General features: G+C 34.6%; 1 protein-coding gene across 1 annotated transcript in view; it reads right to left on the bottom strand.

Annotated features, from left to right (window-relative positions):
• Positions 1 to 13463, bottom strand: part of LOC125065878 — a 177367-nt gene that overhangs the window by 9962 nt on the left and 153942 nt on the right. The window contains exon 5 of the mRNA XM_047673734.1: positions 10821 to 10961. Coding sequence (XP_047529690.1) covers positions 10821 to 10961 — 141 coding nt within the window. The remainder of the gene's footprint in view (positions 1 to 10820; positions 10962 to 13463) is intronic.

Genomic DNA, 13463 nt, shown 5'->3' with positions numbered 1-13463 from the left:
TGGGTGATATTCCTCGCGTCATAGCAATGGATTAATAAAAAACATACCACCGCAGTCAAAACAAACACTAGAGACGGAAGAATAAATGGTTTACTTTATCCAAAGAATTAGTTTTTGCAAAAGTCATTAACAATGGACGTAAAGGAATGACTTTCTTTGTACTTCGCAAGAACACAACGATCTACGGCATTAACAATTTTTGTATTCACTGAGCACAATGACTTAATTGAACGAGACGGTTCGGTTTAAAAAATAGTATCACAAAATCAAAACCCGATAACAATTGGTTAGCGGTATATTTTATTACTCTTATATTCAGCGGGCGAAGCTTTCGTTTGCTCTGCTGGCTTTTGAATATAATTTATACTTTTCAAATTATTTGTCAAACGGTAAAGATATAACTTATATTTTTATTACCTTCCACAATTTTCACAATCACGAAATTAAGAGAAGGAATATAAAATAAAGTCGTACGCTTCCTCATTAATTCTATCTAAGGCTTGATTAATTTCTTACGTGTCGAGCTGTTTTTGAGCAGACTTATTTTATATTGGTCTCTTTGATTCGGAGACAAACCGCACGTAACGGATTAAAAATTCTGAATTTTTTACCATTGATAAAAAACATTTCGACAGCAAAAAGTATTTTCAAAATGCCATGAATTCGAATGAAAACATTCTTCTATTTCCCTCTCGGCATTGGCATTGAAAGATTTTAATTCATCTCTCCATCTCGCACAAAGACAAAGGTTTTTCGCGAACGAACTCGTAACTCGTAACTCAACACTCGTCTCTCTTCGGCTATTTGGGTCGACTATCTACGATGTGGACCAGTCTTTGGATTGTGCTTTTAGCGTGAGATTGATTATTAATTTTCTGCATACATTATATATGCTAACTTAGTAAGTCCATTAGCTAGCTCATAAAGTCGCAGATGAAGCTAGGCTCTGGTTTCGAGCCAACGGTTAATAGAAAATTATTGTTATCTGCCGTCCCATTGGAGTTGGAACATTGACGATTCAAATACACTTTATTGTAAATTTTACTTGATTGAAATATTTTTGTATTGATTTGATTTAATTCGAAGGAACTTGTGTTTTTACCACTGCGGCCGATATCGGTCAACGTCAAATAAATAAGTTGTACGGTAGAATGCAAGGTAGAAACTGTGAAGTTTGGTGAATAGAATTTGACTAGGTATATAAAGGCTTATTATTGAAATTATATAGTACTTGTAAACTTACGCGTTATAATAAGTAGTATATAATCGAAAATGTGTTAGATTTATTAGAAAAAAAAGTAATTCTGATCATATCAAGAGTTATTGTTGGGTACAGTGTGAGACGCCGTCACTTTTATATAATATTTATTATTCCAAAGGTCATATTGAAAGTGCCCGGCCGAGGGCTTTTTCAGAGCTAATGTAGTTTGGCCTGTTCCTTTTCAAATCAGCAAAATGTCTTTCGTTACTCACCGAAACTATTTCTTTTCTTCCTTGAATATTTCAATTAAATCTACGAATCCACTGACTCGGAATGTTGATTCTACGAGAAAAACCGGAGGAAAATATTATTAAATAATGTTTCTCTTAAATGTAGTTATTTAAAAACGTGTGTGTGCATGCTGCATGCAAATTGTCGACTGGGGTCGATGACTTCCACTTTTTTATTGTCTTTATTATTATTTATTTAGACTTTGCATTTGAAGTCAAACATTGTAATTTTATTATAAAATTGGAGGGCCATTTCTATAATAAAATACAGTCGGATAGTCTTGCCGTATATGTCGCCATATTATTTGACCCGCAGTCCTTATCTATATCTCCTCACATCGTATGCCAATTTTGAAATGTTGGCAATTCGGTATTACGGCGATACTCTTTTAGTCCATGTCGCAATTCATTTTTTCACATTTTATGAGCGTATTACCAAGTGAGCTTTAAATTTGTTCTTACAGAATAGCTCTACAGATACGTCATAAGAAATTAAGAAACGTTCGTAGTACGGCGGCTTTGTGTCCCAGCAAATTAAAATAATCTTGTCACAAAGCATTGAAATAAAGGTTGTAAATACGCAGGATATACTCGTTATTAATCTCTTCTTGAGAATAATTTAAATCCGGAGACTAATGAGTGATACATATGTACCAAGTAGTCAGTTTGAAAGTTAAAGCCGTTGCCGTTGGCCATATTATGATGATACGGTTGGCAAAACTTTATATATTTATATGTGACATGTAAGCCCGGAACGAAATCACGAATCTCGCATATGTTCAATGTTAGAGAGTTGTAGCATAAAAATAAATAAATATTGGACAACATCACATACATAATTCTGATCCCAATGTAAGTAGTAAAGCACTTGTGTTATGGAAAATTAGAAGTAACGACGGTACCACAAACACCCAGACTCAAGGCAACAAAGAAAACTAATGATCTTTTTCTACATCGACTCGGCCAGGAATCGAAACCGGGACCTTGGAGTGGCGTACCCATAAAAACCGGTGTATACACTACTCGACCACGGAGGTCGTATATATGTAGACAAACTAAAAATAGAGCATTTTTATTTTATATTTTCTTAATAAAACATTTTCATCGTAAATATGGCGATATATGAGGCAATACTATTGAAGTTTATCCGACTTCAAACCTTTCGTTTTGTAAACAAACAACCTTAAGAATTGTATATGAGAAGCCTCGGTTCGGTTAGGTCTTTGTTTACCAAATGTCCTATATTTATTATTCATACCAGCATCGCAGGTCCAAAGCTGTAGAATGATAATGCTATACTATATAGTTACGAATGTCGATAGATAAGACACAAAAATCTATAGCATTCATTAGCAGCTGAAGGATTGCGATAGCCACCTAATGCAACCTTTTATTTAAGACGCGTGTCTGAGTATAGGGTGTCTGAAACCATCCAGCTAAATTCGAATCGATGCTCGTAAATGTGATTCAGGGCTTATTAGTTCAGTCACGTTCTTAACTTAAGGTAAATAAATCACAGGTGCCAATAAAATACCATTTAAAATCTTGCACTTTAAACGTATAGTTTCAATTATTCATTTTTAGAGCAAAGCCGGGGTTATTTTTGAACAAACTCCTTATTATGAACATTGGCAATACCAGGAATTTATATAAAAAAAACCACTGAAACACATCTATGCGCTGCCTTAACACGAGGGATTTATTCCTCTGCAGCCTTTACACTGGCTCACTCACCAATCAAACACGTCAGTAGCCCAGTAATACAGAACATTCAATATTAGAGAGTATTTAGTTTGCAAATGTTATTAAATCACGACGCACACGAAGAAGTCTAGCGCTACGATTTCTAAGTAAGACTTGAATGTATCACGTAGAAGATGCTTCTAGATTAATTTAGTCAGCCCACGGCTAAGAGGCTCTTTCATTATACATGCTCCAGGACAAACTTCCGACGCTAAGTTAAATTTAAAAGTTAGAAACTTGGTTTCGAGAATTCGGGAGTGTTCGCTTGAGAATCATAAATATTATAATCTCTGTTTAGTTGGATCGATTCGTTTGACATAAATAAAAACATAATACGACTGAGGCGAGTGATAAGTAAGACAATTTATTTGTTTTAATTTAGATTTCAGGATTGAACCAATACCGTAAGGTTTCTAATGATTATTTTATTGAATGTAATAACAGCGTTAGTTTCCAAATTAAAAAGGATTACAATTTCGATTTAAAATATTTTTGACATTTATAAATTCCGGTTGGATAATATTACTAGATTAGACTAGGGTGCTGAAATAATGAGACTAAAATATAAGTCCGACTATGCCCGAGCTTAGACCTTTATAGTCGGAAATACGGCTCACACAGCTGTATTTGCGGGCTTAGTGGTGATCTATATCTGCATCCAAAATCAAATGCTGTATCCACGGTCCAATAATTTGTAAGCGTGAAACGGAACTACAAATTGGATGATATGCTTGTCAAGCCTCAGTTACCCTAAAAAATCGTCAACAACCAAATTAATGATCACACGCTTTGTTGATAACATGAAACTTTAATGTTGGTGATTAGGAGGATAATTTTCCTACTACTGACTTTATATTTTTATTCTAGCATGTGATGTATTATTCATAAACCCTCAAATTCTAACACTTACGATGACTAAGTGACCATTGTATATTCAATTTAGTCAAAAATATGTTTACCTTTATGTAAATTTAAATTAAATATTATAAAATTAAATATATACGTAGGTACGCGTTCAATGGAAAATAATAAAGGATTCTTTTTATAAATATACTCATATGTCCATACTAACGATAAAAATAAATATGAACAGAGATTTGATATGCTTTTGAGTTTTCGCTTAAAATATATCATAATATATAAATCGAGACAAATGAAGTATTTAATTTTGTTTTTAAAATATTGAAATAATTAACTTTTCGTCGCGTGGTTTCCAGAATAGCAGAAGAGACTCAATCTCAAATAGAGGGGAGTCATGACGATGATTTTTTTCAGACTGATTTCAGCTACGATAGTAATAAGGAAGACTAGCTGACAATCACAAGTAATTTTCCATCGCTCTTTTAATCTGATGTGGGATGGGAAATCCGACTGACCGCTTAGAATTCAATCGCAGGACTTTTATGTGTCCCTTGGAAACCCAATTATTTTTTAATAGTCCAACTCATAGTTTGAACCTAGGGCCAGATGCTATTACCATATGCTGCTCAGCAATAGTGTAGTAACACGAGAGAACAGCTATTTGATTTTAAAATATATTTTTCATACCTATCGTATCTGTTTTTCCATTTTATCTGCAACGGCGGCGATAAATCGTTGTGGATTCTGTGAAAGTGCTCTAAAATGCTGCAGGAAAATAGAGTTTATAACATTACAAAAATAATTTATACCTCAGTTGACAAAATTATTTTCTCAGTGGGTCGAATGAATCTATCTGTTCACATGAAATATCAATATAGCATTGATGATAGAAAGGTCTCGAGGCCCTGGGTCAAACGCCAGCTAGTCTAGCTGGTAAATAATATCAGGTTTTGCTGACGTTAAAATTTTAGTCTACCCCAGAGTCTGGTTAGCAGTGCTCACATCACGTGCCTCGAAGACCATGTTAAGCCTATTGCTCCCAAACTATTTCAAGTTCTATCGGGTCTGTCGGTCCATCGAATTATGAGAATAAAGTATTAGAAAGTACACTTGTGTTTGCACACACATGTGCACTATAATCCTACGTCCTGCGTAGTTATCTTATCTGTGGCAGCATTGGCAGATTTTATCATATTATTAATTTAAAAAAAAACTGAGCGTCCTTTTCTATTGAATCCTGTACCGCGGGAACTCAAGCGTGCTTATAGGATTCTTTTTTTTTTTGATGATATCGAGCAAATGGGCCACCTGATGGTAAGTTGTCACCACCGCCCATTGACAATGGCGTTGTAAGAAATATTAACCATTCTTTACATCACCAATGCCCCATCAACCTTGGGTACTAAGATGTTACGTCCCTTGTGCCTGAGTTACACTGGCTTGCTCATCCTTCAAACCGGAACACAACAACACTGAATACCACTAAGTAATTCTACTTACATAAAAAATATTTATATTTTATAGTTACGATAGGACATATTAGTGGTTATAAAACTAAAACACTGGAGCTTGTGATTCTATTTATTTTTGCTCTAGAATGTCCCAATACAGTCTATAATTGTTAAGTCAATCAAGAGCTACGCCTCAGCAACTAATTGAACACAATGCCTAATTGGCAATTAATATTATGTCTAGGGGTTTGGGTTCAAATCTAGTAACTTTTCAAATTCATTCCATAATTACACATCACGTTATCCTTAACATAAAGAGTAAAAATATATAATTTGACAAAGCAAATGACAAAATAAATAATTAAAATGGATACAAGTTATTCCGTAGACCTTTTTTAATTCTCGAATACATATGAAGTATTCATCATCGTTCATTATCATCATTCGTGTTTTTTATTCATGCATGGCTGTCCTCGACACTGATCGGAGGGTCAGTCGAGGATTATCTCTTCTCTAGATCGTCTACCGTGCTCTTCAGCAGTCTGAAAAAGGACATGCGAGGTTTCCACTTCACTATTCCACGACCTGAGAGCGCGCCCTACATGTTAAGCCCAGCTCATCGGGAATTTAGGTTTTAACCCTTCGAGTCGAAGCTGACTGTTAGTCGTACCAAGATAGAGCCACTTAAGGCAATTATAGCTCCTCATCAAGGAAAGTCGAGCACCTAATGATAAGTCACCTTTAGCTGCTATTTATACTGGGGACAGTAGTACCACTGCAATAATCTTTATATTGCAATGAGATCTAAGATGGTATATCTCTTGTGTTAATTATTCTGGTTCATTCGCCTTTCAAATCGGAGCACATCAATACAAGATTAAGCGGGAAAATGCATAATGAATAGCCGGTCCTAAAGGCGCACAAGCCACCGGTGGAGGTAAACATTAAGATAATAAATGTTTTTATCTAGACAAAGCATTTTTGCCCAAGACAGCCTGAATGATTTCGAGATCGTTAGCTTTAGGGATTACGGCATAGATTCCTATTTAGTGGTAATAAATGGAACGTATCTTGACTAAAAACCTTTTTACCCAGGGGCATTGATGGATCAGCTGCGTAAACGATTTCACTCCGGTTAAATGTGGTCGAACAAGTTACTTCAAGTTACATAAGTTGCTAAATTAGTAAATACAATTTCACCGTTACGATGTTTTCTAAGTCTTTATTAAACTTCAGGTGGTTGATAAGACGTCCCTGTTATTATCTATTCTTTTACAAATTATTAATGTTTCGGGGTAAATTGTCACATCAGGGTAAATTAACTAACTACAGTATAAGACAACTCTTATTCTTTGAAGTAGTTGGTTATACGAGTACATAGTAACTGTCACATCACGAAGCAATTTTTTGTGTTTATAATTCATGTTCTCTCGTGCTCCCTAGTGAAGGAAATCATGGAAAATAGGTGAATTTTATCCTCTAGGCAATGCTATATGTTTGTCTATTGAATCTCGTTATAGAATAAGTTGCAAAATCCCTTTTCAAGAGTGGTCGAGAAGTATTTCCAGCAGCAAGATTGACAAGATAAGTGTTACTGTATGATATAATTATGTGCATATTTTATCTAAAACAAATATCTAACTTCATTGCGACTCTGCGGGTCCTCTGCGACTAATTTTGTAGCTGTACAGCTAACAGATAAGTTAATGAAATATGTTTACAGCAAAGTTTCAATTGTTATAAGCATCCTGTGTATATTTAAACAGTCGGTTACGAGGCTGCGTTTCAACTAAGTAGTTGACTGAAGTTTGTACTTTGAGGGTGTTTTAAGACGTTTGAGGTTCCTCACATCTTTGTATATTAATATTATGCTAATATAAGTTTAATGTATACATCATGTCATTATTTTGGGGTAGCTTTAAGTATTCATACAACCCTGAGAACCATAAAGTCAACCTAAAATTTAACTTAGGAGGCGGGGTAAATATAATATTCTTAAAAAAGACTTGACAATCACGAGATGTCTGGTAGAGTATGAAATACTGAAATTTACTTTCACTCTCTCAGAGGCACAAAGTAAATAGTATACGCGTAACGCATTCAAAAGGGACATGACATAAAAGAACACGGCATACGATTCGGTTTTACCCCAAAAGTGTGTCCAATAGGTATTTCCATAAAAAAATTCTACGCTAGATTTATTTCAGTCAATAAGACTCCAAATTGCAGAAAACGCACACAATTAATTACTTTAAATATTTTCAATACGATGTAGTAAAACATGACGTCGTTACTTTGACTTATCTATTAAAAATAATATTTATCTTCCATTCCATTTATCCTAATCCTGTAAATTTATATATTGAAGATCTATAAAATCACTAAATATACCTATAATGTGATCTTCTAACCGAGCCGTTACAAACCATATTTCTTTCCGTTCATATAAGAACATTTTGTCGTGTCGTATCGAAAAGAATGAACATAAATAAATCTGGACTACTTTCCTTAAACTTAATCAGAAAATCGGATCTTCAATAATGTCATTAAGAAATCTTAATTCACGTAATGCGGAATACTGCATTGGACTCAGATCGCAAGTGAAAGCTTTGCACGAAAATATTTTGTTCGAAGAGAACTAGCTTCATCCCAACTCCTAACATTAATGCGCTTCGAAAATCACTTTAGGAGAATAGTGGGCTTACTCGTAGATACGTAGAATGCTTTCGATAGTTTCGCAGCCATTTTAAATTTTGTTTTCTTCAAGAGCTAAACGAATGGAATAAATGACGTAATCATCACCAATTCTTCGCAAGAGAAATCTTTTGTAAGAAACTTTATGCCGGCTTAACGAGGTGTACTGATTCCGCTGATTTATTTTAATTGTCCGAATAAGGTAACGCTTGCCTTACCCCTTCCACACATTTCAAATTTTTATTTAAGTTATCATCACCCTCCTGCTCTTATCCCAATTTTACTTGGGGTCGGCGCAGCAAGTCTTCTTCCATATTTTTCTGTCTGACGTCATCTCACAAGTAACATTCTTTTTAGCCATATCGTCTTTCACACAATCTACCCATCGCTTCTTTGGTTGTCCCTTACCTCTATATTTTTTATTTAAGCATCCGGGATGTCGTTTCAATGTGTCGTAGATTCTTGTGGTTTCTTTTCAGACTAAGACGAATTACGGTTAAAATGTATTATTAGAAAGCTGTTAAAGTATAATTTTTTGATAAACTGTCAAGTATAAAGAGAGAACAGTCATTTAAACTCCATATATGCACTTGAAAATCTTTCAAGTGAATGCGTTGGAAGGGCGGGCTCTTACGGAATGACGAATGTAAATAATCTGTGTACATTTTGGGATATTAAGAACACAATTATATGAACATCTATAAGTACGAAATTTTATTTAAATGAATTATTCCAGATATTTGATTCAATTAGAGCGCTGTTATTATGATTGCAACCTCGACATTTATGTATATTATCAATTCAACGCAGCAGTCCATTCTCCTCGCATACTTCATTAATGTTATCGTTGTACGTTTCGCGCGTCTAAGATAAATGGCGCGATATATTTCCAGTAGCCACGACCCCATTGTGTCAAGAGACGAAACTTATAGAATCCGGATAAACAACTTGATTACGGATACGTGCTTTATTGAAACTGTAAGGCGACCCCGGTACAAAATATCCGGTTACAATGTATTCAATACTTACTACATTAATTAGAAATAATGTGTGCGAACAAAAAGGCTATCATCCCTTTACTGGAAACATTGTAGGTGTTCTGTCATCGGGTATTCGATTATGTTTGAAGTTGCAACGGTGTATGAAATAAAAACTTTATTGCAGTTCGAAAATGGAATACGCTAACTGGTTTTAACGAGAAAAAAAAAATAGCTTGTTTAAAATTTAGAAGCGGTACTTTCGCGCCGTGATCGAACGCGACACCCGGGATTCAAATTACGCGTTCCAATTGTTGTTCGTTACAGCCTTCGAATAATAGGTGACTCCGGAAAATAGTTATCTGTAGCAAACTATGAATATATATAGTTAGTTAGTACTATATGTGCGGAAATTTAAGTAATTAACAATATTAGTTGTTATGTACTCTTATGTGTGTGCATTTGAATAGCAGGACATATTTTGTTTAGGTACGGTATTCAATCAAGAAAGACTGATAAAGATTCAACTGTGAAAATATTAGTATTCAGTGGCTTTTATTAAATTGTCTGGCACTGGCCCACTTATCCCTCAAACAACCATAACGTAATATCTTAAATCCGCCGGTTAGCCATTGCCATAATTAAATGAAGAATTGATGATGCAAGGAATTACTCTTTTTATAGTACCAGTCTATAGGCAAAGTGTCATTCATCATCAGATTTCCACAAAATAGATGGCTAAATAATATCGAATAAATGTCATTGAACGAGTTTATTTCAAACAACGAATATGTAAACAACACAATCACTGAAATTATGTTCAAACAGTAAACTAACCAGAGAGTTAGATCAGTTGTTACGTCACGTCTGTTGAAACATCTGCCGGTGCTGAGTGAGGATTAGGTGATGTGTGTTTGAATATACATGTACGACTCACAGGCATTCATTAAAAGTTGCTAATGAACAGCCTGAGGAATCTCATTCGATTCAATTGTATTAAAATATTGTATCTAACATTCCCTTGTAAACATTATCTATGAACTTGAGGCGAAACAAATTTTCTCATCACATTTTTTTTTTTTTTATGTCAAAAGGTGGCAAACGAGCAGGAGGCTCACCTGATGGAAAGTGACTACCACCGCCCATGGACATCTGCAACACCGGGGGGCTTGCAGGTGCGTTGCCGGCCTTTCAGTTTTCAACATCGTTACGAATTTGTAACTAAGGCGTAATCTTGAGTTCATTTTTATTAATTTCGATATTTTGTGATCGTTATAGTAATTGACGTGTGAACAAAACATCTTGAATAAGAAGATAACCTCGTCATATTATATTTAAATAAAAAAATAATAACCGCACTTTCTCGGCACTGACACAGTGACAAAAAATAGGTAATAACACGAAGGTTACCGGTAAACTCTGCCCATGTCTATGGGCAAAAATTGGGCAAAAATGGTGAAAAGGCGTTTTGCCTATAATTGGCTACGAAATATTTAATTATTTTTTATTAGGAAGAATATCAAAATCCAAACTGGTTTTCAAAGAATAGGATGTTCACTGGCCCAAGTCTCTGATGTAGATATGTCTGATATTATTACGATACCTTTCCCAACTGAGTCGGCGTGGTGTATCAGCGCCAGTTTCCTCCGTAGTACCACGCACGCCTTGAGTGAGCAGTCGCGCCAGTCGAGATCCCGTGCTGCTCCCGCCTGCGCTCGACACTGAGCCACGCGGTGTAGGTACTCTACAAGAATACATTTGAAATTGTAATTTTTAAGTTGGGATTCCGCTAGTTTTGATTCCAGCAAAACTTCGAAAGTCTAGGGATGTTCTTTAACAGCTTATCAACTTCGATTTCTGACGAGCAAATTATCGTATAAAAAAATATTTTACTTAATTTACTACATTTTATTACATATTACTAAACTGTTATGGATCATTGGAAACTAAGATCTTGATTCTTCAAAATTTTTCAGATTCTTTAGTGTAGGAATTCAATTTAAAGGTCACAGATGAAATGTTTCCGATATTTCACAGGTGCCACTTGTACTGAGTTCCAAGCGCTCTTTTAATATACCTACCTATTTGTACATCTTTCAACCGTGACTAAAATCTAGCTTAACTTTATACGAAAATAGATATCTTAAGGATTCGAAATGATAGAAAATCACATATTATTAATATTAGTAGATTATATCCCATCAAAAACATAAATGTAAAAATGAGAGCCAAGTTAAATATTATGATATATACCTTGGTTGTTGTCTTCAATGACAAAAGAAGTGAGATCTAAATTTGTGCCAAGTTAAATAGTCCTTTTTGAAATTTATTTATAACTACATAAAATATCATTTCTTCTTATAACTTGGGGTAATATATTGTTGCCTAAGGTCTGACTTGGCTAGTTCTTATATGTTTATAAACACAAATTGTAGTTTGTGTTTAGAATAACAAATTATAACTCAGAACATCTAAGAAGAATGGAGGACAGCTCAGTATTGCTTAGTTAGTATTAATGTACATTAAGAGCTGCGATGGTGCAGTCACTAGAAAACATGAATCTTAACCAAATATTGCGAGTGCATATCCAGACAAGTACCATTGAATATTTGCGTGCTTAATTTGTGTTTATAATTCATTTGTAACAGGCTTAGAACTTACGAAGGCTATAATATAATTTGTATATGAGAACTAGCCAAGTCAGACCTTAGGCAACAATATATTACCCCAAGTTATAAGAAGAAATGATATTTTATGTAGTTATAAATAAATTTCAAAAAGGACTATTTAACTTGGCACAAATTTAGATCTCACTTCTTTTGTCATTGAAGACAACAACCAAGGTATATATCATAATATTTAACTTGGCTCTCATTTTTACATTTATGTTTTTGATGGGATATCACTACTTTTTGTATATAAATTATTAGTAGGTACTTATTAATAACAAAATTAATACCAAATGGTTTTTGTTAAGCTATTCTATTTTCTTATGTTTACGGGGTATAATTGTCTTTTTTTTGATACGTTCTTATTTTTCTTGTAGGTACCTCTTAAATGTTCGAGTGAATTGCCCATTCAGTGTCCGGATATTTTTTACGCGTTTTCTGTTTATATTTAATTTGCCCAAGTAGGGGTGGTATAATGTGCGCAGACGGTTGTACTCTACAATGGAGCTCTCTTGTGTCTTGATTTGACTTGGACCTAAATTGATAAAATGTACTCCATCAAGTTTTTAACTCTAGAGAGGCCAACGTAAGCCTGCTCTTTACTTTATATAGAGGAGCCTATGTCGAAAAGAGCACCGTCAAGTGCTTGTGATTTGTATATAGTAGTAGAATATGCTAAGCAAATAGAGAATTGTTTCATTTGAACATATATGTACATTACTTAATATCTATAACTTGGTTTGGCTTCTAGTTCGCAAATTAAATTATGTTTAAATTGAATTGTTATTTTACATGCGCTATTGCTGTTGTCGACGTCCTCAATGTACTTTCTCTATTTTTCCATTGGACCCATTCACCAGTCCTTTGCTGACATCAGCTTGCTCGCTCGATACTGTTCTTCCAAGCAATAAGGATCCCCGTTTGTAGCGCTAGAGTACAAACTTAAATCATTCCTGTTACGATATACATACTCTACTACAGTCTCATGAAACCTATTTTATTGTTGTATACTCAAACAAAAAATATGCAGTCGAATAGACTAGGCAGCTTCCATCGGAAGGCATTGAAATAATTCTTATGAGCGCGGTTGCCACTCGCTCAGACACGTCCGCGTTAAGGTTTAATCACAACGCTTCTAACCCGCTGCTTCGGCGTCACATCGCGCGCCGTGTACCGAAATGCGTATTTTTTTTTTTTTAAAGTATATATATAGATTTTGCACCATTGATGTGCGCTAAATGCTAGTTAATAACGTAATAAATACCAAAGTCGGCTATACTATTAAGTAATAAAACGGAAATATTTGGATTTAAAAAACTTAAGGGTGGTATTCAACTTGTTATATATTCACGTGAAGACCTTAAAGTCCACACTAAGACCGGCTGTCATAAGTTTTGATTGCTGGTTCTTACATCATTTTTTTTATTACAGTTATTACAGGAACTAAGTATATAAGTGTTCCTATAGACCCAATAAAATGAAAAATTATAATATAATGATACAAAATTACCAGTTTCAGATTTTTTCCTTTATATTTGCCTAATTATCTACCTGCATGCCAAATTTCAACTTTCTAG

The sequence above is a fragment of the Vanessa atalanta genome, chromosome 8, assembly GCF_905147765.1.
Source record: "Vanessa atalanta chromosome 8, ilVanAtal1.2, whole genome shotgun sequence".
In the NCBI taxonomy this organism is placed as follows: Eukaryota; Metazoa; Arthropoda; class Insecta; order Lepidoptera; family Nymphalidae; genus Vanessa; species Vanessa atalanta.
Note: the sequence above shows the minus strand (reverse complement) of the source record. Positions and strands in the feature narration are given on the sequence as shown.